Raw genomic sequence first — 26,922 nt, forward strand, 5'->3', positions numbered from 1 at the left:
TTTCAACAGTGGATAGATATTTTCAAACTAAAAGGAGGGTGCTTTGCTGAGCCATTTCATCGCATATAAGAAATATTTAGCCAAAATCAGAATTCATTTAAATAACATCTAGTTGTTGGGAATATATGACTTTTCTGAAGATGAGTAATATGTGTATCTTTCTCAGTTAATAAAGCTTCAGCACCAAGGGGCAACCTCCGGTCTCGAAAAATGAAGCCTATGCGGAAGTACAAAAAACTGCAGTTCCTCGAGGTTCCTCTTGAGGCTGGCTGCAGAAGCGCCGGAAGTGCCATAAGCCCACAGCCAAAAAAGCCCGTTTTCACCACAGGAATCAACATGTTTACAGCCTGGTTCAAAAAACGAGATATATCTGAGAAGTTGACGGCCCCTTCTCCTCACACTGTGGGGGGGGGGTGAATTTTTTTATAACTCATCGGATTTTATTCTTTTAAGGAAAACGACTATGCCCATATTTGGGTGTGTCAGATTTGATTGACAGCTCTGCGTGCTGCATCTGTCTGTCAGGTCAGCAGGTCAGGAGGTCAGCAGGTCAGCAGGTCAGGAGGTCAGCAGGTCAGCAGGTCAGGAGGTCAGCAGGTCAGCAGGTCAGGAGGTCAGGAGGTCAGGAGGTCAGGAGGCTAACAGCTTGATCCTCTGATTTCTCCTCTTTCTTACTTCGTTTGGAGAGTTTGTTTAACACATATCTGACAACATACATGGCTTGCTGTGCGGTTAACAGACCATCCAACAAGTTGATGCTTCAGTTTTTTTCGGTAAGTGATATAGTAGTGTTATATTTACTGCTTACTCATGTGTTTATATTTACGGACCTAGCTTGTTTAGCGTTAGCTTGTAAACCAGTCGGCTAACTGTACTAATAATTCAGGTTATATTTGTTTCATGTTAAGATGAAGTACTATCCACAATAAACTGCTTAATTTTTCCTCACACAAAATCTGAGACCATTTGATGTGGAATATCATTGTGTGAGTGAGAGAGCTGAAAACAGCATGATTACAATAATGTTTATCTTCTTAACTTTGAATAGATGTTGATTACCTGAATACTGGACCTCTGTTGTCTGGGTAGTACACTGTTGAATTTATAAATGTGCTCTTACACACAGATGAATACAGAAAAATAGATGAGAACAAACAAAATGATTTAATGAATAACTGATATTTTCTCTCTTTCTTTGCCATCCTGAAGACCCCTCACTAAAAGTCCATGTTCTCCTGGATCCATGTCACATGCTCGAGCTTCTTCTGAATGACTTTTCAACAGTTGAAGTTCTGCTGAGAGAAGATGGCCAGCAGATAAGACAGCAGTACATGAAGGAGCTCCACAGGCTTCAGGAGGAGGAGGAGGGTTTGCACCTTGGAAGACTGTATTCATGCTTCAGCTGTTCAAATAAAACTAGATCTCCTCCAAACAACTTGCAATCAAACCATTTTCTTCCTATTTTAAACCCTTTGTCCAGTTTAGATGGGAGAAGTTGATATTATGTGATATTGATCTGATAAGTCTACATTTCTAAATCATTTTTAACTGTTTTTATTCACAAGTTATTGATCTTATTTACTCTCCATGTATCTTGATTTAAGAATGGGGCTGTGTTTAAGGGCATATTTTTGCCATGACTCTGTTCCATCCCACTTTCAGAAATGAACTACATTAGTATTTATCAAAAGAATAAAAAGTTGTGTGAAAGTAGACTTCCTTCCCTAAGCTATTGAGTTGAGCATTAATGCACATTTTAGTCTTGTCCTTTTAAAATCTGAAATGTATACTCATAAGTAGACATAAAGGAGTGCATTTATATAGAAATATTTATTTAATCTGAAAAACAACATTAAAAAAAGTCTGTTTTTATAGCAGAGATGAACATGTTTACAGCTTGGTACAAAACAAACAAATAGGTGTGATTAGCTCATGTCTCGATGGACACACACTGTACGGGGGGTGAATGTTTTGATGACTCATCAGTTTTGATTTGATGAAGGATAAGAGTTATTCACAATAAGGCGTGTAGCTGACCTGATTGACAGGTGGGCGCGGTGTAACGGTTTGTCAAAAGGTTTAAAACCCGTCTCAGCTCTCAGCCTGTGGGTGACATCACTCAGGCCATCCGGGGGAGACCTCCCTCACAGCGAGCTGTTGAAGAGAAGAAACTGAAGTCCACCCCAGAAGAACCAACAAATACAGATGTTGTTGAGGCTCAGGTTTCTTCCTCTGTCTCTGCAGCTCTCTGGGCACCTCGATGGACCAGTCACCAATAATCCACACTGTGTCTATAGGAGAAATACAAAGGTGTTCAATTAATGCCTCAGACAACACAAAATGTACAGTTAACTACACGTGACAGCTCAGGCTGTTTTTTTGTTATGAGCCACATCTGAAGGAATAATATTGAACAAGGTAGCTGCAACTCATCATAATAGATGCCAGTCTTAAACATTATTTTTTCTAATACTTAAAGTTTTTGGTGTGAAGCTGACACTGTCCACAGACTCCATGACTTCACAGGTTCAATAGAAAACAAATGTCTTATAATAAATACTAAATCATTATTTTTCATTTGCCATGTTCACCTCATCGCTGTTGACATCAGTAAATATAAGACTCAGACATTCCTCTTTTTGTCAGAACAGTAACATGAACTGTATGCTTTGTAATATTGATTTCTTCTGGATGTCTCATATTTATTTACAGTTTATGGATAAAACTTTGTGAATGTATTTCTCTGCTAACACTGACAAAGTCTAACTGCTCTGACAAATAACTAATAACCATAGTTGTATATTTAACAAAATGTAGTTTTAAGACTTTAATTACATATTTGGGTTGAATATAATTAGTTTTAACTGTGTTGTAGAAAAGTTAAATGTTAACTTACTGTTTGTAGAGTTTTCTCAGGACGAGCAGGAATAGTTGATGATAGCAGCCTAGCTGTTAGCTATGCTGTCAAGTGGACTGCTGACGTCGAGCTGAATGGGCGGAGTTAAGTCCCGCCCATTCCCGCATATGGATGCGGCCTATGTTCAGCACCCGTTTGTGTTGTTTGTCATTTGATCAGAGCTGCTCGTCTCTCACGACACGTTATGCGCGGGAAAAGTGGAGCATGCGCAGAGCGTTTAGGCCAGTTCGGCCCTGGTTGAGTGCTATATGTAATAATAAATGTCCTCCAAACCGCGTTTTCTAACACAATAAATGGACTCATTCAAAGCACATGAAGACGTAGACCTACTGACTCTGCTCTCGTGTCGTGTTGCTCTCATAATTGTCAATAAAGGTTTGTTAATAAAAAAGTTATAAACACGAAGACCTCCGAGTTTTTTTCTTGGACACTTGTACTGTACAACGTTCTGTCACTTCCCAGCATGCTTTGTGGTACTCGATAAACTGAAGATATTGAGCTGTTTAATGCTTTAAAAAGCAGCTGTTGTGTTTCTTAGTATTTGTAATGTGTGATTTACAGTAGAATGGTTTGTTGGCTTGTGTTCATTACGAGACTGTTTTTCCCCCCATGAGTCAGAGGGCTGTTGCTGTTGGTTATATAATTTGTTGATCACTGTCTCGCTACAGATTTTTGAATCATATCAGAATGCTTTCAAGTGTTCTATGATGAAATCTCAAACTGAGTCTCGATGGGGCGGGGCGGGGCGGGGCGGGGCGGGGCGGGGCGGAGCGAGACAATGATGATCCACTTGTTAAAGTGAACAACTCTAATGACTCAAACAGTCTCTCTTCATAACCTCGGTTTTGACCGTTCTTTGACGTCATCAAAGCGAGGGTTCAAATCGAATGTACCTGTCAATTCCATCCCATGGTTACTAAGCAACCACATCGACAGAATTTATTATAACTACACATTGGAATTATAAAAAAACTATTTTAAAATTTATCGATTTAGCCTGTATTGATTCTGAAGATATTATTTATTTAGATTTATTTAGATTTATTTATTTGTTGTTTTCAATAATGACACGTGTCTGTGATGAAGGTGAGCTCAGTGCTGGTGAATATTGTGGATTTTCTCATTCAAAAACAGCATTAGTGATTCACAGGTGTCAGTTGAGTACAGGTAGGGGGGGTTAGGGAGTTTGGTGGCTGGAGAATTGTATTTAGCAGTGAGAACAGTGTTTTGTTGTTTCCTTCATTGGAGATGATTGAACCAGAGTAATAATAATAATAATAATAATAACTTTATTTATATAGCACCTTTTAAAAACACAGGTTTACAAAGTGCTTTGACAAACAGCAAGAACAAAGCAAACTAAACCAAACACAGAAAAACATTAACAACAGTAAGAATATAACAGATTCAAAATACCAAAAATAATTAAAAACAATTCAACAGAAAAGAACCCAAAGTGCAGATACACAACCAGACATATATAACCCAACCATCATAAGAACCATCATAAGAACCATCATAAGAACCCAGGAACACAAGAACCCAACAACATGAGCTGAGACCAAGAGGACCAAAGATTTAAAAAGATGTAAGAAACTAAGAGATAAAAGCAAATAAAAAGCAATGAGAAGGTAAGCGCAGTAAAAGAAATAAAAACAAGTGGTTAAAGGATCAAAAAACCCAAAACTATAATATTAATAAAAATAAAATTAACTATAAATACAAAACATAAATAGACAAAGTAAGTAAGATAAGAAATGACCAAGTTAAAACACAAGAGGAGATTAAGATATGAGCATATAGTTGGGTTTGGTTTGAGCAATTGAGTCCTTGTAGTGTACTATATGGGTTTTGTGCATTTCCTTATGTATAGAGAGACCTGTTTTTTTTGTAGAGTCGCTCAAGTTGTCCACCTTTAGTTTTCATTGTCCGGAGCTCAGGGGTATACCAGGGGGCAGTTGAGGAGAAAGGAAACAGACCGTGTTTTCCCTGGGGCAAGAGAGTTGAGAATGTTCTTTAATCCATTATTATAAAGTGCACCTACAGTAAGCACAGACTGCTATCACTCCTATGTAGACCTCTTCTCTTCCTCTGACCATACTGTCACTCCCATGAAGTCAGCTTTGTCCCTTTTCTAAGTCTCTATCTTCACTTGAGAATGGAATCACAATGGACCTGATTTGATGGAGAGAACATTTGTCAGTGCATACCATTCGTAACAGGACTGTAGGACAGCCAGATGTTTGGGAAAAGACGGAGCTGAATGCACACCACTGGAGGGCCAAGGAGGTGTTTATTTGAGCTGATCATCATTCATCCACATGAGACACAGAAGCATCAATATTCAATCCCCACCCATCAACCCTCATTAGTCATCTGTAATCTTTAATTCACTTCCTGGATTGATTCAGTCCACAGAGACCACAGTCAGTACCCAAAGACATCTCCAGCATGAAGTATGGCAGCCTGTTGATCCTCATCCTTCAGTGAAGAACTAGTGAGACAGAAATGAGCTTTCTAAACATGCTTTCTCGTACGCCGCCATGCAGTAAGAGAACTGTTCATGTTGTCATGAGCCGGCTCTTCAGGCCTGAAACAAGGGAAACAGAAGGTTGAACTAAACGGTGCAAAAGTTGAATACAAACTGTACCAACAGCAACCAGCATTAACAACAGGAGTGAGGTGTGTTTGTCAGTGAGTCAGTGTGCCGGCTGAGTGTGAGGTGTGTGCAGCATGTGGTACGGTGTCGAACTAACAACGTAGACTACAACACAACCACGGTGCGACGAGGAGCTGTGTGGTAACGCTGACAGGAGGAGGGAGGTGGCGACCGCAGGTATCCTCCAGTACTTTGGTGTCTTTGGCCTGCTGCAGTTAGTGTATTCATTTCATCAACAAGCAGCTCCTCCATAACATCTCCCTCCATTACAGCATGTCAGTCGAGCAGAGGAGGAGACTGGTCTAAACAGACCCCCATAAAGTCCTGTTAGTGGTTACAGAATGAGTTCTGAATGTCCAGTTGACACTTGTGCAAATCCTGCCGGAGACTCGAGTATGAGGCTCTGACAGGAAGTGAATCCTCTGCTCTGATGGAAACTCCTTTCAGTCTGTAAGAGGACAGAAATGGATAAATCACTGTAACAGAAAAGTACACAAAGGACAGCCTGTTTTCATCTCAATACGTTGCAGTTTTTTCTTCACCTCTGGGTTACTATGTACTGACACTGTCATGCAGCATATACTACAAGTTCCCCCGAGCTTCCTGCGTCCTATTTGACTCAATGTGAGGAGCAACAAGATATTGAACACCTGTACTGGCTATGTACTGCTTGTTTCATCTTTCCATAGATGATAGGCTAACTGATGGAGATGTAAACTGTCCTTATTGTGACACTAATGACTCACAGATCGTTCATTCATTGGCTGCACTTCCACCATCCTCACATTCTTTAACAGAATATAATCAAGTAGATAATGATCCAGCAGGTCTCAGTCGGAGCTGGGGTGGTCGAGTCTGAGACGTCAGCGGGAGGAGTGACCCTTGGACTTTAACTTAAGGGTCCGTGTACCTTCCATTCATTCTATTTCCAATTCTGAAACGCAAATCAAACAACAAATTTAGGGCCATTTTTTCTATTTCCATTTCTGAAACAAAAATCGGACAACTATTTAATTACCCTTTTTAAAAAAACTATTGCATTTTCTGACTCAAATTTTAGTTTTCGGGGAAAAGCCTTAAATTTCTGTTTTTCCTTTTTCAATTTTAAATTTTTCCGCTTTTCAGTCTGTGGCCCGGAAATAAATAAATAATTGCGTGGATTGGTCCGCTTGTCAGGAAGGGTCAGGAAGGTCGCGGTGCTCGTCTAGTTTAATTTCAACTTGGTGTCGGTACGGTAACAATTCCTTGTGCGCAATGGACTCAACCAGTTATATCCTTTTTAAAGGAAACAAAAGGCTAACGCTTAAGGAGGACGACATGATTGGAGACAAAATCGCCAGAATATTCCAGGTAGGTAACACTTTTTTCGTTTGCTTGGCGAACATGCTAAAATCAAAGGATGCTATGCATAGCACACGAATAGCCGACTGATTAAGGCTTCTCAATGTTTTCTTTCAAAGGTATATGCTCCTAGCCTGTACATAACTGATGATGACAATGTGGCGATATTCCTGGAATCGGCTGGACATTTCAGCTGCTTGGACCTTAGACCTCGTGGCCACTATGAGGTTCATGGGGATGATATTGCTCTACAAGTCGCCGAGCAGACTCCTCCATTGTCAGGCCAGAACCGTTTCCAGTTCCATCGTATAGCACAGCCCACTGCTGCTCTAGGATCACCTGCTCAGGCCATCGCTCCCACTACCCCGCGAGCAAGCATGAGTAACACCTTCCAAAGGTACCCCCAGTTCCATCCCTTCAGAGCCCCTACCCTTTACTAGCAAGCTACATATTAAAAAGGGGGTTCGTTTGGGCCAAGGCTAGCTACATAAGAATACATCAACATCATTGTATTTGTTTTTGTGATCCTTTGTAACCAAGATAATTTTAAAACTTGAATCAGTTGTAATTGGATCAATTGTAATGTAGGCTATGTGTTTGAGATGGAATTAATTGATTTGACTTGATGTAAACCACTCCCAAATGAGCTCAGCCAGTGGAAACTGAAGCCTGCCCTTATGGTTGTACTCAGACTGTTTGAGTTTGAAGCCACAACCACAGGTATCCTTGCAAAAATACATGATGCCCTGCAGAGTGATGACCCTCTCATCCTGACTGATGCCCAGGGAAATGAGATTGTGGACTCCGAAAGGACAAGAGGTACTAATTGAAAAAATGAATAATTGCATAAAAATAAATGAAAATGCTTTGTTTGATAAACTACATGCCCCATCTACTTCAATACTGTGCTCTCTTTATCTCTTAATTTTTTGGACCCACAAAGTATTCTGTTCAGCTGTAAATGTGTTTACATTATATCTGTTACATGATTTGTCTTCCTCTCTTGCTAGGATCCAAGTATTGGAAGCAAACTGCAAAAAAGTTTCTTGCTGTCCCAGAGCAGATCTTCCATGAGTTCCAGCAACGAACAAAGGGAAAGAAACTGAGGTAAACATTTGAGTTACTGCCCATCAATATTTGTCTTTATATTGTTTCAAATAACATCTCTCTTAAAAAAAACAAAACAAGAAAGAGTTATATGAATATTGTATAATACATTTGTTTTTTGGTTTTGTTTTTAACCCTCCTTGTAGTAATAAAGATATGGACTCCACAGGTCTTCAGGGGGTCCATGATAAAATAGAAGAAGTGATCTTGGCTGCTCAAGGACTGAGTGAAGTCACCACAGTCATAAAAGACCTGTCAACACATGCCAGCAGCACCAGGGGCACCATGCTGGTTCTGACCAACACCATGATAACACACATGAAGGATGCCTTTGGTCGTATTGTATGCAAAGGTCTGTAACATAATTTGTTGTTTGATCTATATTAAAATCTACCTTTTAAGCAGGATCTAGTTGAATGTTCAAGTGAATCAATCATTAATTCTTGCTTTTCCATGTTATAGTGAAACTGTCCCTTGCCAAGCTTTTACACATATGTAATATGTAGATTAAAGGAACAGTTCACCCAAAAATTAAAATTCTGTCATCATCTATTCACCCTCATGCCAGTTAAAACACAAGTAGCAAGTGGGTCTCCATTGACTTTCTATGCACTGTGTTGAAGTCAACGGAGACCCACTTGCTCTCCAGTAGTGCTGCAACCTCCTTGTGTGTTATATGGACAAACTACACCTGTGTTTTAACTGGCATGAGGGTGAGTAGATGATGACAGAATGTTCATTTTTGGGTGAACTGTTCCTTTAAGTAAAGACAAGATAATATATTGAACTCTAATATTGCATATGTATTGTCCTTTTTATTTTTTTCATCAAACAGGGCTAATGGAAGAGCCTGTGATTGCCGTATGCTGCAAAAGCTTTGTTGGCTGCAAAAACTGTGTTGACCAGTGGATGCTGACATCCGACCAGTGCCTCAAATGCAGGGCACGAGTTCTCTGTCAATGTACACAGGCTGACCAGTCTTGACAATGTTCTCTCCATATTGGCTGGTGTAATTAAGATGGATTAACCCTTTAAGTGTGATTGTATCACATTCTATGCTTTAAGCTTCATTACCTCTGTTACATCTAGCTAATTGCCTTGTTCTAAAGTCAGTTGTAATTTTGCACTTGTTCAACAGCTGTAGAGGATACAGAATAGTTTTATTTTTATACATTTTTTGTATTTCATGTTGCACTTAAGACAAATATTGTGTAATGTTTAACATTGCTATTGTTGCAATTTTAGCAAGTGTTTGATTTTATTTGTTAAAGGAAAGTGACAAAATATACAGTATATCCAGAACCAACTTGTCTTTATTTGACATATTCATGCATATTGCTGCGTAATGTTTATCAGATACAGCAATGCATCTTGAAAAGGTACAAAGTTATAGTTTACCACATTATCTAATAAAACTGAAATATCAGGGTACTCTACAGCAAAAAGTTGTTGCTGATATTTTGTCCTCCTCAGTTGAGAAGGGGTCAGTTCCAAAGCAGGAGACTCTAGTCAGTGAAGAGCCAACATCCTGCTGGTACATGTCTGCTGCTTGGGAGGCATGTGGCAACAACTCCTCTCCCAGTTTTTTTGGACATCCTCCTGCTGCCGAACAATTGGGTGTTCCTTTGCCTGTGAAGCAAAGCATAGGTCACAAAATGTGATTATGGTTAAAATTCACTGTCAACTTTAAAATAAAAAGTTCACAAAAAAGGACTGGATTGTGTGATACATGTTTTTTTTATTTAACTCACCTGGGATTCTGTGTGCATTCCATGCATGTACAGCTCTTGTTATACCAATCTTGCAAAGCTCAGCAGTAAGGTTAGATGTACAGTATCTAGTCACGTTGTCATCCATGTTGAGGACTTCCTGATCCTGCAGCTGTATGAGGGCCTCCTTCACTGGGTAATTTACCCGGTTATTTATCTCTACCCACGTTCGCTCTACCGTATGATTCTGTAGACAAGAAAAGGGTAGATTTTTTTTTCAACTAAAAGGTAGATAATATAAAAACAATACTCAATTAAAAGAATCTCCACTACATTTAGTCTGCAAAATCAACATGGTGAGAGGAAACAGGATTATATCAGATGGAAAAAGTTTACAGACAGTATGAAGAGGTTTGATTAGGAGTCCAAGGAGCAGGACCATTGATGCGTATGGGTACCTACAAGCACCCCCACTCAAGGGTGCATCTGGTTAAAGTGATATTTCGGTTTGCACAAAGTTGTGTCCTATCGGGTGATATGCTATAGATATTCAACTCACCACAGTGTTTTTTTGCAAGATCTCCTCGTAGTGCCCCCCCCCCCCCCCTCCCACATTTTGTACATTAAGGAGACCGTTACTTCACCTTTGTTGACTGAGTTTGGCAATATGGTTGCCTTTGCAAGTTGTGTCTGTGGTTAGACAGCATCTCCTGCATGTAGAGGGACAAGTACAATTCCCGGCCATGGTCCACCCTGACCTGGTCCCACATCCAAGAACTGCTGATCTGTAAAATAGTGAAACATGACTCAATCAAATGTTGACTCATCAAATGTTGAGTCTGCAATGTAGGATAGACCAACAATATTGCAATCTACTAGTGCACCGTTTTTGTGACTTATTGAAAAGAAGGGTGGCTATATTGGTCACAGATTTTTTTTTTTACTGTCAGAAATGTTTACTTCGAAATTTTGAGTTGTTTGTTTATTATTCTCACTTTAACAGAAGAATGTAAACAGGTGAGATGGGAACATTTTCATTTTTCATTCAGTTGCATAATAGTTCTACACACTTATAGTTGCCTAATAATTGTGCACACAGATTCTAAGAAAGCCAAAACCTTACTTTTACTTTAAGGTTTGAGGTTTATTAACATTTTGGATTGACCGAAAGCACTGTATTTTTCAGGATTCATTTTATTATTTAACAACTACAGTGCTTTTGGTCAATCCAAAATGTACCCCCTGTTGTACCTCAGAGTACCCCTTGGGGTACACGGACCCCCATTTGAGAAATAATGGGTCAGTATGCCTATCACAAATAAAAAAGACAAAAAAAGCCGTTAGAATCCATATAACGTATAATAGTTTGTTTCTAAAAAGTCACAAACAGTTTTAAAAAATGTCAAAAAAATTGAAAAAAGTCACAAAGTCACAAAAAAACTTGCAGAAAAGTGAAGTTGTGAGAAAAGTTAGTCTTTATATTACATACAAAGTAAAAAAAAAGTACGTATGTATAAAGACTAACTTTTCCATGGACTTTTTCACAAAAAAATTACGCCTGCCTGAATTTTTGCCCTGGATTCTGAAATCAGAGAAAGGTTGAGAAAAGAAAAGTTAAGAAGTACTGGACTAACCTGTAAACTTCTTCATATATCGTGAGGTTATTCTTGACTGGCATGGTTGTGTGGGCAACGACCTTACTGCTGTACCCATCTATTGCGAGAACATGTGTCACTCCAAACATGACCAATTTTTCATTCTGGTCGATGTGGATTTTGTGTCCCATGTATGCAGCACTGTAGGGGACGGGGTTAAGGTTACGTGCACCCTTTGGGGGAAAAGTAAGTAAAAGTTAGCTAGTAAAATACATTATACAATATACCACAACATTAAAGGCTTGCAAAAGATACTTACACGTTTGCGCATTTCGTGATAGGGACAATGAGTTGTTCTCAAAATCTTCCCCACCCGGCGTTCACCAGCAACCACTCCCATTGCAGACAGGTACCCGGTCATCATCTTTCGACCATATGTTGACCCTGTCTGATGAATCAACATAAGTAAGCTGTAACATGTAGGCCTAGTCTTCATGGATTTATATTTCATAAAATATATACGTAGTCTAGAAATAAATCAACAGAGGTGGGTAGAGGAGCCAAAAATTGTACTCAAGCAAGAGTATTGCTACTTCAGCATAATATGACTCAAGTAGAAGTAAAAAGTAGTCATCCAAATAATATTTGAGTTAGAGTAAAATAGTACTTGGGGGGGGAAAAAACTACTGAAGTACTGAGCAACTGTTGAGTAACATCTGATTAATTTGTGAAGACATGCATTTAATCAGAAAAAAATAATCTTCAGGTAAATTTGAGTACTTCCAATCAATAAAATAATAGAATAAATAAAAATGAAAAATAAATTGAATATTTACAAAATAACAAATTACAGCACAAGAAACACACATTTCCAAATGTGATTGTTGAAACACAGTCAGGTGGTAGAGCCTATGGCGGAAGTCCCTCTGTCCGACAAAATAAAACATTAAATTGATGCGTAGGGGGGATGATAATAATAATAATAATAATAATAATAATAATAATGCGTAGAATAGTGAATGGGTAAGAAAAAAGTAACTAGCTCAGTGTAGCCTAATGGAGTGTAGTAAGAGTACATTCTTCTTCACAAATCTACTCAAGTAAAAGTAAAAAGTATGGAGATGATGTAAAACTATCTTAGAAGTACAATTCATCCAAAAACTTAATCAGGTAAATGTAACATAGTAAATGTAACTTGTTACTACCCACCTCTGTAAATCAAAGAAATCCAAAATAACTTAGGCCTACCTGATTTATTGCTCTGCTGATAGCAACCTCTAATTGTGTGTTGGATACATGTCCCCTCCTGGAAATGTTGTGATGTGCACAAAATCTCCTGACACTCATTTCAGAACATCCTTGCTGCACACCTAATTGTAATAAATTTGTGGAAATATCCGCGTGCGAGAGATTTTGAGCAATCATTTCTCTAATTAAATGTCCACAGGGCTCGAGTGACACCATCTCGTCCAGTCTTCACACTCCTGCCAACCGAATCTGCTACTGTTGTGCTAAAGACGTGCTAATCGTGGGAAAAAAAGGTAAAATACTGCTTCCGGTTCTCCTTATAATACCGGTAATAATACAGATATCCCCGCTTTTTTGCATTTTGGATCAACATAGATTGGATTCTTCGTGTTTATCTGGTAATATAAAAATCCATAATAGGAAAACAACACAAAATCCAATTTTATGGCTATATTTTAATGGAAAACAGCTCTTGTTTGTTTGTTTTAAAATCTGCTCCATACATTGAAAAAGAAAAATGCCTGTTTTTTTGTTTTCCGACTTGCGTTTCAGCATTGGAAACAGAATGAACGGAAGGTACACGGACCCTTAAGCCACCGATGACGTCTGAACGCTGATATTTTTAGTGTCGACATGTTTTTAAAGTGTATTTTTTAAAAAACCTTCTCTTAATTTTCTAATTGTGATATTTTTTTGTAAATGAAACGTTTTATCGACCGTGTTAAACTCTCGGCACGTGAGCGTAGTTGTACCGTTACTGTACTGAGAGATTCTGTGTGATTCGGTTTGAATGTGAAGTGTTTGTTTCGCTGTAACGTCGGTTTGTTTGTGTGACTTTTAACATATTACATTTTTTTTTTATGTACAGAAACACTGAAGCTGTCGTCTTTGGTTCTCATCGACATAATATATGTTTGACACCTGCTTAGTTTTTCTTGTACTCTGTAAAAAGTGATGTTTTTTACATTTGATATTTTAACGTGCAGCGTTTAGGTTCAGAGTTCACCATAAAGATTTAATCAGGAGCTGTAGAGACAAAAATCACCTCAATAAAATACCATCTGTTCCTAAATGCAGCTTTGTCTTTTTATTACTTCACTCAGGCGGAAACATTAGAGTCATCTTGAGAGCGTGCCACATACCTTCATATACAGTTATTTATTACAGTGCTTCGTCTACCAATGACCAACCCTGCCTTTAAAGTCCCAAAGGTAAAACATATACATTATCTTGTGTGCTCATATTATCATCCACCTTGTCTGCATTAGATAACTTATTACCACAAGATCATTTTAATGTGCACACAAGATAACTTCCCACGTCTACTGTAGTACAGAATTAAAAATAAACAAGTATACAAATTGAACAAATATCAATATTGAATAATAGAAAAACAAACAAAACAGGAGGAGTCTGCTAATTTGGAGATATTCTTTTATAAATTTCTGATTTGTGATCTTTAGATTTTCAACAGTGGATAGATATTTTCAAACTAAAAGGAGGGTGCTTTGCTGAGCCATTTCATCGCATATAAGAAATATTTAGCCAAAATCAGAATTCATTTAAATAAGATCTAGTTGTTGGGAATATATGACTTTTCTGAAGATGAGTAATATGTGTATCTTTCTCAGTTAATAAAGCTTCAGCACCAAGGGGCAACCTCCGGTCTCGGGACCTGTTAATGATTTAAATAATTCAGGTTATATTTGTTTCATGTTAAGATGAAGTACTATCCACAATAAACTGCTTAATTTTTCCTCACACAAAATCTGAGACCATTTGATGTGGAATATCATTGTGTGAGTGAGAGAGCTGAAAACAGAATGATTACAAGAAGGTTTATCTTCTTAACTTTGAATAGATGTTGATTACCTGAATACTGGACCTTTGTTGTCTGGGTAGTACACTGTTGAATTTATAAATGTGCTCTTACACACAGATGAATACAGAAAAATAGATGAGAACAAACAAAATGATTTAATGAATAACTGATATTTTCTCTCTTTCTTTTCCATCCTGAAGACCCCTCACTAAAAGTCCATGTTCTCCTGGATCCATGTCACATGCTCGAGCTTCTTCTGAATGACTTTTCAACAGTCGAAGTTCTGCTGAGAGAAGATGGCCAGCAGATAGGACAGCAGTACATGAAGGAGCTCCACAGGCTTCAGGAGGAGGAGGAGGGTTTGCACCTTGGAAGACTGTATTCATGCTTCAGCTGTTCAAATAAAACTAGATCTCCTCCAAACAACTTGCAATCAAACCATTTTCTTCCTATTTTAAACCCTTTGTCCAGTTTAGATGGGAGAAGTTGATATTATGTGATATTGATCTGATAAGTCTACATTTCTAAATCATTTTGAACTGTTTTTATTCACAAGTTATTGATCTTATTTACTCTCCATGTATCTTGATTTAAGAATGGGGCTGTGTTTAAGGGCATATTTTTGCCATGACTCTGTTCCATCCCACTTTCAGAAATGAACTACATTAGTATTTATCAAAAGAATAAAAAGTTGTGTAAAAGTAGACTTCCTTCCCTAAGCTATTGAGTTGAGCATTAATGCACATTTTAGTCTTGTCCTTTTAAAATCTGAAATGTATACACATAAGTAGACATAAAGGAGTGCATTTATATAGAAATATTTATTTAATCTGAAAAACAACATTAAAAAAAGTCTGTTTTTATAGCAGAGATGAACATGTTTACAGCTTGGTACAAAACAAACAAATAGATCTGATTAGCTCATGTCTCGATGGACACACACTGTACGGGGGGTGAATGTTTTGATGACTCATCAGTTTTGATTTGATGAAGGATAAGAGTTATTCACAATAAGGCGTGTAGCTGACCTGATTGACAGGTGGGCGCGGTGTAACGGTTTGTCAAAAGGTTTAAAACCCGCCTCAGCTCTCAGCCTGTGGGTGACATCACTCAGGCCATCCGGGGGAGACCTCCCTCACAGCGAGCTGTTGAAGAGAAGAAACTGAAGTCCACCCCAGAAGAACCAACAAACACAGATGTTGTTGAGGCTCAGGTTTCTTCCTCTGTCTCTGCAGCTCTCTGGGCACCTCGACGGACCAGTCACCAATAATCCACACTGTGTCTATAGGAGAAATACAAAGGTGTTCAATTAATGCCTCAGACAACACAACATGTACAGTTAACTACATGTGACAGCTCAGGCTGTTTTTTTGTTATGAGCCACATCTGAAGGAATAATATTGAACAAGGTAGCTGCAACTCATCATAATAGATGCCAGTCTTAAACACTATTTTTTCTAATACTTAAAGTTTTTGGTGTGAAGCTGACACTGTCCACAGACTCCATGACTTCACAGGTTCAATAGAAAACAAATGTCTTATAATAAATACTAAATAATTATTTTTCATTTGCCATGTTCACCTCATCGCTGTTGACATCAGTAAATATAAGACTCAGACATTCCTCTTTTTGTCAGAACAGTAACATGAACTGTATGCTTTGTAATATTGATTTCTTCTGGATGTCTCATATTTATTTACAGTTTATGGATAAAACTTTGTGAATGTATTTCTCTGCTAACACTGACAAAGTCTAACTGCTCTGACAAATAACTAATAACCATAGTTGTATATTTAACAAAGTGTAGTTTTAAGACTTTAATTACATATTTGGGTTGAATATAATTAGTTTTAACTGTGTTGTAGAAAAGTTAAATGTTAACTTACTGTTTGTAGAGTTTTCTCAGGACGAGCAGGAATAGTTGATGATAGCAGCCTAGCTGTTAGCTATGCTGTCAAGTGGACTGCTGACGTCGAGCTGAATGGGCGGAGTTAAGTCCCGCCCATTCCCGCATATGGATGCGGCCTATGTTCAGCACCCGTTTGTGTTGTTTGTCATTTGATCAGAGCTGCTCGTCTCTCACGACACGTTATGCGCGGGAAAAGTGGAGCATGCGCAGAGCGTTTAGGCCAGTTCGGCCCTGGTTGAGTGCTATATGTAATAATAAATGTCCTCCAAACCGCGTTTTCTAACACAATAAATGGACTCATTCAAAGCACATGAAGACGTAGACCTACTGACTCTGCTCTCGTGTCGTGTTGCTCTCATAATTGTCAATAAAGGTTTGTTAATAAAAAAGTTATAAACACGAAGACCTCCGAGTTTTTTTCTTGGACACTTGTACTGTACAACGTTCTGTCACTTCCCAGCATGCTTTGTGGTACTCGATAAACTGAAGATATTGAGCTGTTTAATGCTTTAAAAAGCAGCTGTTGTGTTTCTTAGTATTTGTAATGTGTGATTTACAGTAGAATGGTTTGTTGGCTTGTGTTCATTACGAGACTGTTTTTCCCCCCATGAGTCAGAGGGCTGTTGCTGTTGGTTATATAATTTGTTGATCACTGTCTCGCTACAGATTTTTGAATCATATCAGAATGCTTTCGAGTGTTCTATGATGAAATCTCAAACTGAGTCTCGATGGGGCGGAGCGGAGCGAGACAATGATGATCCACTTGTTAAAGTGAATAACTCTAATGACTCAAACAGTCTCTCTTCATAACCTCGGTTTTGACCGTTCTTTGACGTCATCAAAGCGAGGGTTCAAATCGAATGTACCTGTCAATTCCATCCCATGGTTACTAAGCAACCACATCGAGAGAATTTATTATAACTACACATTGGAATTATAAAATACAATTTTAAAATTAATCGATTTAGCCTGTATTGATTCTGAAGATATTATTTATTTAGATTTCTTTATATTTATTTATTTGTTGTTTTGAATAATGACACGTGTCTGTGATGAAGGTGACGTCAGTCTGAGAGCAGAGAAATGGAGAACAGTGCCACCTGTTGGCTGCACGACAGTACAACACTATCCCTGTTTTGTATTTAGATCTATATAACCTGATATCATTGACTTCTTCTATTCGCTGCAGTTACAACATGTGTACACTCAGACAAGAGTCTGAGGAGTTCTATTAATTACCACAATATTTATGTCTTTGAAGGCAGCATGTGCAAAATATAATATTATATTTAATAAACTTTATAAAGCATTTTTTAAAACAGGGTCCCACATTGCTTAACAATTGAAAATTAAATTAAAGAGAAAATAAATGAAGAGTCACAAATGATAGAAATGAACAATAAACGAATGTGAAAAAAGTAAGACCATCAAAGATAAAAGGGAATAAAACAATGACATGTTGACATCAATTAATTATATTAAGTACACCTTTTCCATCTAAATGTATTATTATTATTATTATTATGTAAGATCAAGTCAAAAACATGAAGTAAACCTAATGTTATGTAACAAAATGATTTGAAGTCCATTCCAACTAAATAAAAGTTCTTCAGAACTTCACCGTACATAGGCCTACATTTATTATTTTATCCGTCACTGTGACTTTAAATGTACATTTTGACTTCTTGTTGAAGGAGGACCCACCCTCTTTGAATCATGAGGGTCGTCAGAAAGGCAGCTGAAAAAAACACTAGTGGGCTGAAATCACGAGAAAACTGTTGAGTCATTTATAGCGGGGCTCCAGGAGGTCCGCGGGCCCCAGTTTGAGAAGCCCTGGAGTCGGTGAAGTTGAGTCCGTTGTCAGCTGTGAGTCAGCCTGCAGGAACCAGGAAGTGCGTTCATCCCCGATTTGAACAGCAGGTTTATCCTGCAGTACAGCAGGAACTCCCTTTAAAAAAAAAAATCAAATCAAATGTAAATACCCAGATTTAAATATACAATATGATAGATAGATTTTAAATAAATGTAAATAGTCTTTACCTCTGTTTTCTTTTAATAAATCAAAGTTTAATTTGATTTCTGCTCGTTGTTTTCATTATAGCTATACTAGTTCATTTTGATAATCTACACAATAGAGGTTACATTTTGTGTATACTGTGAAGCAGGGTTGTAATAATACTCTTCATACTGACACTAACATTAGGTTTTAGTCATTTTTCTTAGTTCCATCAGACTAACTGGAGGTATTTTGGTGTAATGAAGCTATGAGGATTGGTTGAAGTGAAAGCGCAGTTGCTTCCGATTTACTCTTCTACTGATATTCTTACCTTTCTTTCCTGTGAGAAACTACTAGCAGTGGCTCCTTGATACTCATTAATCACTGGGACTGTAGTTTTCTGTGGATTTAGTCACAGAATTTTATTTATAATTTTAAATATTCAAACAGGTCTGGTTATTTTCTGGTCTCTAAGGTAGGTAGCTGGCAGTACAGTAAATAGTGTGCAGTCTAAATATTTTCTTGAGGGAGGAAAAGCAGCGTGTGTGACAGCGTTGAAGGTCAGATTATTTTCTTGTGATTTAGTTTGCACCTGTAGAGAATTCATACATAGTCCAGGTAAACAAAATAAACAACATTATTTAAATTAACCAAATGTGTTCAATTTATATTAATTTTATGGATTGGTATATTAGATTAGCATAAAATCAACAATAAGATAATAGTAGAACCAGTTGATATCTGAATTCAATTTAAATGATTTTCATTAATTAAAAAGTATATTAAAGTAACACTAAACATAGCAAACATAACAATGAAGTAAGAAAATGAACGATTTCTATTTTAATTCAAATATTTTATTTACATCATTTTTCTATCAAACGCTCCAGCAGGGAGAACATCCTCTCCATCTGCGCCTTGCTCTCCTGTGTCCTCTTCTCTGCTGCCTCCCTCTGGAACCGCATGTCCTCTCTGATTAATTGCATCAGTTCATCATGATTGTCCCTCTCTCTCTTTCTCTTTCCTCCTGCCTGGCTTCCCTCTCTTTCCTCTCTCCCCGACCTCTCCTCCTCCTGGTCACCCACTGCCTCGCTTGGCCCAGGTGTGTCTTCAGGGATGGAGGCAATTAGGACAGGGGGTGAGGTGGAATGTCTCTGTCCCAACACCTCATCCATGAGGACAAACCAGGGCCAAGTTGCGGCAGTGGGTTTCCCACTCACGCTCTCTCCTGACCCTGGACACTTGCCATCCTAAGGCAGAGGAAATCAATCATGGTAGGTGACAACAACAACAACAACAACAGGAGCAGCAGCAGCAGCAGCAGCAGCAGCAACGCGAATGTTAGAAAAAGTCAGTTTATTAATTTGTATGAATATATTTATATATTTGAATGCACAAATGACATACTTTGCATTTCTTTTTAAGATTGTCCCATTTGTTTTATTTTGCCTGTAAAGGTGACACACTGCCAGCCCGGCCCATGGTCTCCAAAATAGTTCTTATTAGAGAAAAAACAACAGAAAAGGGAAATCATGTTAACACAGGGTTAGGAATTGACACACATCCCTCAAAAATAATAATTTATTTTGGATTAAAAAAAAAAAAAAGAAAAGTCAACAGTTTGCATCCATGTGACAGCATTTACTGAGTGTCTTATTATTGTGGGCTTGAAATAGGATGAGGACTAATTATAGCCTTAAGTACAAGATGGTCAAATGATGATAATATAACCCATCGTTTTCCTCCAAGCAAAGCTGGCAGTATGTTTGGCTCCAGTGAACAGATGGTCATTCGTCAGCTGGATGAATTGAGCAGTATGCTCCTAATTTCTTCGTAAAAAGTTTCTTTTTTTTTTTTTTACTAGCGCACGTAAATAAAAAACCGTTATCAGGTGGATTACTCAAATAATTTGGTGACAGCAAGGGGAAAAGAAAACACCACCTTCCTTCAAAATAAAGCGTAAAAACCTTTTCATGTCTTATTCACGCCGCATGACAAAGCTTTTATTCTGAAGGCGATCGAATCGGAAAGGTTGAACGTTCTTTCAGACGTGATGACATCACTCACAGAGAACCTCCCTGTCAGCTGTGGCGTTAAATATCTCTTATCTGTAGCTTAGCCAAGCCAAATAGAGAATAAAATTAAGCTCCTGTGGGGTTTTCCGTTATGGATAAGAATGCTACTCGATACAATGTCCAACTATATATTTATGATTTATCGAGAGGAATGGCCCGCAGCCTCAGTCCCATCATGTTAGGTAAGTATAAAATCCGATGCAGCCTGCTGGCCTTGGGGACAAATGAGTGTTAATAATAAATATCAGGTGCAGATGCTTTAACCGCACTGGCTTTTATGCATTTCACCTTATAGTGCACTTGTCTTTGATTACGTCATTTTTTTCAGTATTTATAATTAAGATAAATGATTAATCGTGACTGATTTATCCTAACGATGAACGGGGGTGGGTGTTTTTTCTTTCTTTCTATGTGCTCCTCTTGTAAACTGGTTTACACAGAATCTGCTTCTGTCTCTTGTGTCTTGTTACAGGAAAACAACTGGAGGGGATCTGGTATGTATCACCTTTCTGCTTTTTGTTTTTTTGTTGACAACTGACTCATCTGACCTGCGACCATCTGAATAATCGAAACTAATTGAATGTGTGTATCCAGCAGATGTAGGCGGCCTTTGACCTATTTCTACTTCCAGATAATTAAAAAAACAAAAAAGGGACAGTTACAAATCTAATTAAGATCACACAAAGGCTCAAACACATCTGCTGGAATTGTCTTTAATTCTTTCCCCTCATCTCTTTTGGCAGTGATGTAGGCCTACTGGTTCTATTTTGAGGTTTTACCAAAGAAATGTCTTGACATTTTAGGTAATCACAGAGTTATACTATAGAAGAGACAGTGTAAGGTTGTATTGTTCTTTATTTGTTGTCATATTTGCTTTATTTGTGTGCTGCTGTTACGTTGCTTTTTGTAATATCTGTCCTGCTGAATCCTTCTTCTCTTTCATTATTTTGTGCTTTATTTTTCTCCTCAGGCACACGGCTATAGTCGCATACGGAGATGAGTTCTTCTTTGGAGGCGAGGGGATCTCGAGCTGTTCACCGGTAAGTCTTAGACTTTTGACTATTTCTTATCAAACAAGCTAATGAAGAAAATGTCTGCAGACAGATTTTGTTCTCCTGCTGTCAGTCCTCAGTACGGCTTAAATTAAATCTGTCATCCATGCACTGTGTGTTTGGTAAAGTCTTATTAGAGGACGTCTTGGTGTAATTCACATGCATGTACCTGATCTCAGGTTTATTTTTCTGATGGATTAAATCTGTTTTAATTACCTGTCCTTTATTTCCCTGAGGCAGGTGTTACTCATTCAATAACTGTTGTCTAAAAATCCCCACATCCGCAGTGTGTTAGCCGCCTGTCTCGCAACCCTTTTTTTAAAAACAGTCAAGTCATTTATTAACCACTTGTATTTTTTTTTCTTCAAATAAAAAGTTACTCAACAATTACAATATTGCGTGGGTTCTTTGGTGCACTGGTTGGTGTATATGGAAGCAGGAGAGCGTGTGTGGGATGGACTCAAAATAAACCTCAGTGCCCTTTTTTCCCACATTGAGACAGAGAGGTTCACTGTTGAGCTTTATTCAGATTCAGATACTCTTTACTGTCCTGTAAGGCAAAATCTAGATCTCTGATTGGCTATTGTTCTAATCAGGGGCGGGACTTACATACAATCGATTATTCTGGCTGCTGGTAATTGTTTTTATTATGAGTTAATGTAGTAACTTTGCATTCTTTGCTCTTTCCATTAACATTTCCAAAGAAAAACTTGTGCTCACTGTCTGAGTTGGAATGGATTTAATTGTCAATAAATGAATTTTTGCAATTTGGACAGCGTGCAAGAAGTTTGCATGCAATTTTCTAAGTACTAAAAGTCTGACTTTGCTCACCTTTGTTTTTGAGTCCCTAAAAAAATCAAGCTAAGAAGATTTTTATGTTGCCAAATCGTGTTACCTACATATAATTAGTGGGGGTTGAAAAATCAATTCATTTGTGTGTGTGCCCACAAACGTCACACTACCCCTGCATATGTCAGAGCTCCATGTGGGCCACTCCAGAAATGATATCATAAATCATTCTGACTCAAGCCACCAAATTGGTTCCCTGTAACCAGGTGGTATTGTATGCACACCTGGTGTTACATATACATAAATAATAATGATATTACATACAGTAATAATCACCTGGTGCCTTGTTTTATGGAGGCTTTATGTACCATAAAACAAGATTTCACCCAGTGTTCAAAGTCGTAATCACAGTTATATCAACAATGACTGTTAACTGTCTCATTTTAAGATATAACAAAGACAACAAAAAACACCTTTATGATGCAAAAGATAACTTACATAACTGTCATAACAATTTTTATTTCATTTAACTGAGGAGAAACAAGATTTAGATAGACAGATGTGAGATATTAACATACTGCACGGCCCCTTAGCTCATCCTATATTACCGGTTTTTCAGAGTAAGAGGTCGAAAAGCAACTTTCATGAATGAGTTTGGTTATTATTTGAGTACATTTGTAGATTTAGTGAGAGTTTTCTGTTGTGTGTTTTTCAGGGTGGAACGATGCTGGGACATCCGGACACGGTGGTGGAGCTGGGCGAGACCGAGGTGTCTGACGAGATCTTCATGGAGTACCTCTCGTCCCTGGGAGAAAGCACATACAGGTGGAGTTAAATATTATTCTCCTCCCTCAAACACACGTCTCAAAGCAGACGCACTAATGCACTAATGGATAGAGTGAGAGGCTGCACAGGAAAGAGCGCCAGAGCAGTTCAGCGTCACGCTCAAAGTCAGGAAGTGATCTGGCTCCTCTCTTTACCAGACCCGTTGCCAGACTTCATCCACACATCGGGGCTTGAACTGGTGACCCGCTTCCTACAGACTGAGCTTCTAGTTTACTGCAGAACATGAAGATGTTCACCTATCTTCACATGTCACTTACTTTTCATATTTCTAGTAGGCTGGTATCTGATTTGAATTCTTCTTCTGTTGTTTCAGAGGTGACAGGTATCGTCTGTTTGAGCACAACTGCAACACCTTCACTAACGAGGTGGCTCAGTTCCTGACGGGCCGGAGCATTCCATCTTACATCACCGACCTGCCCTCTGAAGTCCTCTCGACGTGAGTTGTTAACCTAAAGCATTTAAAGGTCACATTATAATACGTTATACTAATTTCAGAAAAACTGTCAGAGCTCCTCTAAACATGTGTGTGAAGTTTCTTGTTCTAAATCCACTCTGATCCTGTATTTGATCATGTCTATAAACACCTCTATTTCAGCCCTGCTCAGAACAGGCTGTTTCTGTGTCTGTACCTTTAAATATGTAAATGAGTTGTGTCTGACCACGCCCCCTCTCTGGAAGGGCTCGGGTGGGCTCAGGCTATTTCACTCCATGTCCTATTGTTTACATTGAAATGTTGCCAATGTATTTGAGCAAATTTTTTGATATCTGAAAACAAGAAATGACTCCATATTGGGTTCTTAGGACTTATATTTTTGTTGCCATGGCAACAAAACAGTCATTGAGTTCCTGTGATTCAAACTAGTATTGGATTGAAATCTAAAAGTCTTCCTAGCAGATACATGCTGCAACTTGTCTGAAATATGTGCCATCATTTTGTTGTTGTTGTTATTCCAGTTTTAAAAAAAAAAAAACAATCCTGTCTCCTCCTTACCTCTACAGGCCGTTCGGACAGATACTGCGGCCCATCTTGGACTCGATCCACATCGCCCCTCCAGGGGGAAACGTCATCAACGGGGGGAGAAACATGTAAACTGAGAGGGTGGGGGGGGGGGGGGAGTCACAGAGCGCTCAGAAGAACACCTTCATCGTCATCAGTCAACCAGAAGATCCTGAATTATTTTCTTTTTCTCTCATCCTTTCAGTGAACAGATGGCACATAAGCACTGAAGCTGCAGGTAGTCTATGGAGCTTTAGCTGACCTGTTAGTCCTTACAGTTCATGGTTTAATGATAGTTTCCCTCTTACAAAGGCAGTAGGTTTGTAAATACTATGTAGGGGGATTACATTTGAGGGTCCATCACATGAAAAATCCCCGGAAAGAGCGTTGCAATATCATAGTCTACCAGCATAACCAGATGTTAAAATAGCTATTACTGACTTTGATGAATGTGTTATTCTTAGAAATCCATCCTCGGAAAGTCAGACGCATTATTTACCTTTAGTGAGAATGTGTAATGTCACGCCACAGCATAGAAATATTGCACATTTTAACCAGTTTTACCTGATCGCTGTTACTGAACCACCTGCAACATCAAAATACCTCTGAGACATAAGTGCATACAGCTTGTTTAATAACTTCTGTTCTTAGGGAAAATGCTCCTCTACTGTTATTTTATGTTTGATCTTGCAGAGCTCCTAAGGAGACATGGGCAGGAGAAATATCTGTGATTTTTCATGCATGCAGAAAACGTTCTCTTTCCCCATAAGAATCTGGCCTGCAAGTGAAAAACTTTAATGCGAGCGCGGGAACATTTCTCGAGCCTACAGGATTATTTCTAAGTTTTCAACGTGAAGAAGAAACTCACAGACTTTTTTTTTTCTTGCCCATGTTCCCTAAAGAGTTCTGTAAAAATACTCTGCAACCAGAAATATTCTGATATCTTTAATATTTTAATATTAACTCTGAATATGACTCTGTTCTTTTCCATGTCTGTGTTCAAGCTTCCTTTTTTTTTGAACCTCATGTTGTTTTCTGTTTCAATATGGTATAACCTGTTGTCTTATTTTGTATGATTTTATTTGCACCTTTTTATGCCGGTATCTTGGCCATGTGTTCTTGTAAAAGAGGTTAAATTAAAATACATGTTTATACCATACACTGTGTTGATGATGGAGACTTTTTATGTGTCATCATCGTTCTGTTTGTCTCGAGCTTTCTGCTACTTGTTACATTTTCTGAGGGATTGAGACGAGGCGCAGAAAACGGCTCTGTGGATCAACATAGAAAAAACACCACCACACGGCCGTTTTGGACGCCCCTCAGTTTGTCAGATATGAGAGCAGTTATCAGGTCAACAGGTGTTGCAGCGATGGAAGCGGTCAAGAGAAGTGGTTCAGATAGAAGTGATTGTACCCGACCTAAAAAACCTCTGCATGTTTCTAATAAGCTCCACGAGCAGAACAGAGACAGACTGATATGTATCTGGAAGAGGGAGTCCAAACCAAACAGAAAGGGAGGGGGAGGGGAAACTGCAGTGGAGGTAGAGACCCAAGAGACAGGAAGGTAGATCGATAGAGAAGAAAATAAAGAGGCTGTGAGGCTGAGATAACAAACATTGGAGGAGAACTCAGCATGAAGCTAGGAGATAGTGAAGGCAAGGAACAAAGAAGAAAACTAAGAAGATATCCTCGAGATGAATTACTCAGGACTGGAAAAAAAGAAAGAGGAGAGGAAAGGAGAGGAGAAGAGGAAAGGAGAGGAGAAGAGGAGAGGAGAGAGAGGAGATGAGATGAGAGAGAGGGTGCTGAACAAACTTCCCCAAAGGTGTATGACTCATCGTATTGAAAGAGGAGTCAGACGAACGCCAAGGGAGCCAAATATTTCTCTCAGATATACTACATGTATATTTAGTACAGAACTCCTAACACTACATTATGTATATGTTCTCTCAGGATGCATCTGAAGCTCCTGAAAATATAAACCATTGTTAGATTTGTCTTTACCTGCAGGAGTAGTTTTACACATCAGAAAAAAAGACTTGCACTTACTTATGTTTGCATTTAATAATTAATTATGAGGGGAAATTCTGGTTTTACACTTTGTTATTTAGAGACATGCCGCTCACAAACACAGGCCTGAATTAGACGCGTGTACAAACAGTACCTTTGGACATTAGAGGAGAGATGTCAGAGTCGAGCTGCTAAAGAGGGAGCACACCAAAGCTTTTTTGGGTCCGGAGCTTTGCTCAAGGACACCTCGGCAGTACTCTGGAAGTGACCTGAAACCTTTACATCATCCAGACCAACTTCTATACTTTGGTCCACACCTGGACTTCAACCAGCGACCCTCCGCTTCCCAACCTTAAGTCCCTTCAGACTGAGCTACTGCCTCCCTGAAAGCTAAAAGAAGAAACAGTTTATCCCAAGTCTGTTCTTATTGGTTAAGTTCATGCAGCAATACAAAAAACAGACTCAATAAAACTTTTATAAAAGACAGTCAGTCTCTCGCTTATGTAACATATTGAAACAAATATCACATAATCTGCTTTGTTTCACTCTTGCTGAGCCGTTCGTCCATCCATCCCTGTAATGAAGGAACGACTCCCTGCAGAGAGTCGAAACAAAGCTCCGTCCTGTTGTCATTTTCCAGCCAGTGAACGTGACCTGACCAGTGGGGGTATTTTCATTTCAGCAACAAGCAGAGCCGAACGAGTGTGTCTGGGCGGCAGGCCGAGAAGCGGCAGGAAAACAACAAACGGCAGAGCCAAGAAAACACAACCACCACGCAGAGGGTGAAAGCGGTCGCCATGGAAACAGAGGATGCTGCTGCTGATGCTGCTACTCCTCACCGTCTATT

General features: G+C 38.7%; 1 protein-coding gene, 2 long non-coding RNA genes and 1 pseudogene across 3 annotated transcripts; 2 read left to right on the forward strand and 2 right to left on the reverse strand.

Annotated features, from left to right (window-relative positions):
• Window positions 1-165: 165 nt before the first annotated feature.
• Window positions 166-1,421, forward strand: LOC136183067 (uncharacterized). The gene is made up of 3 exons (XR_010668889.1): window positions 166-505; window positions 587-773; window positions 1,210-1,421. It is a non-coding gene; the product is annotated as an uncharacterized lncRNA (long non-coding RNA).
• Window positions 1,422-1,811: 390 nt separating this feature from the next.
• On the reverse strand, window positions 1,812-3,060 carry LOC136183095 (uncharacterized). The gene is made up of 2 exons (XR_010668912.1): window positions 2,897-3,060; window positions 1,812-2,291 (listed from the first exon to the last, which is right to left on the reverse strand). It is a non-coding gene; the product is annotated as an uncharacterized lncRNA (long non-coding RNA).
• A 6,097-nt stretch (window positions 3,061-9,157) lies between these two features.
• LOC136183041 (uncharacterized) lies at window positions 9,158-12,925 on the reverse strand (annotated as a pseudogene).
• A 7,428-nt stretch (window positions 12,926-20,353) lies between these two features.
• Window positions 20,354-25,222, forward strand: desi1a (desumoylating isopeptidase 1a). The gene is made up of 6 exons (XM_020656328.3): window positions 20,354-20,561; window positions 20,852-20,873; window positions 21,350-21,419; window positions 22,936-23,045; window positions 23,380-23,502; window positions 24,066-25,222. Exons 1-6 carry the CDS (start codon window positions 20,471-20,473, stop codon window positions 24,154-24,156), a joined length of 507 nt encoding a protein of 168 aa, XP_020511984.1. The 5' UTR covers window positions 20,354-20,470; the 3' UTR covers window positions 24,157-25,222.
• The last annotated feature ends 1,700 nt before the right edge of the window (window positions 25,223-26,922 follow it).

Source organism: Labrus bergylta, chromosome 16 (genome assembly GCF_963930695.1).
Source record: "Labrus bergylta chromosome 16, fLabBer1.1, whole genome shotgun sequence".
NCBI lineage: Eukaryota > Metazoa > Chordata > Actinopteri > Labriformes > Labridae > Labrus > Labrus bergylta.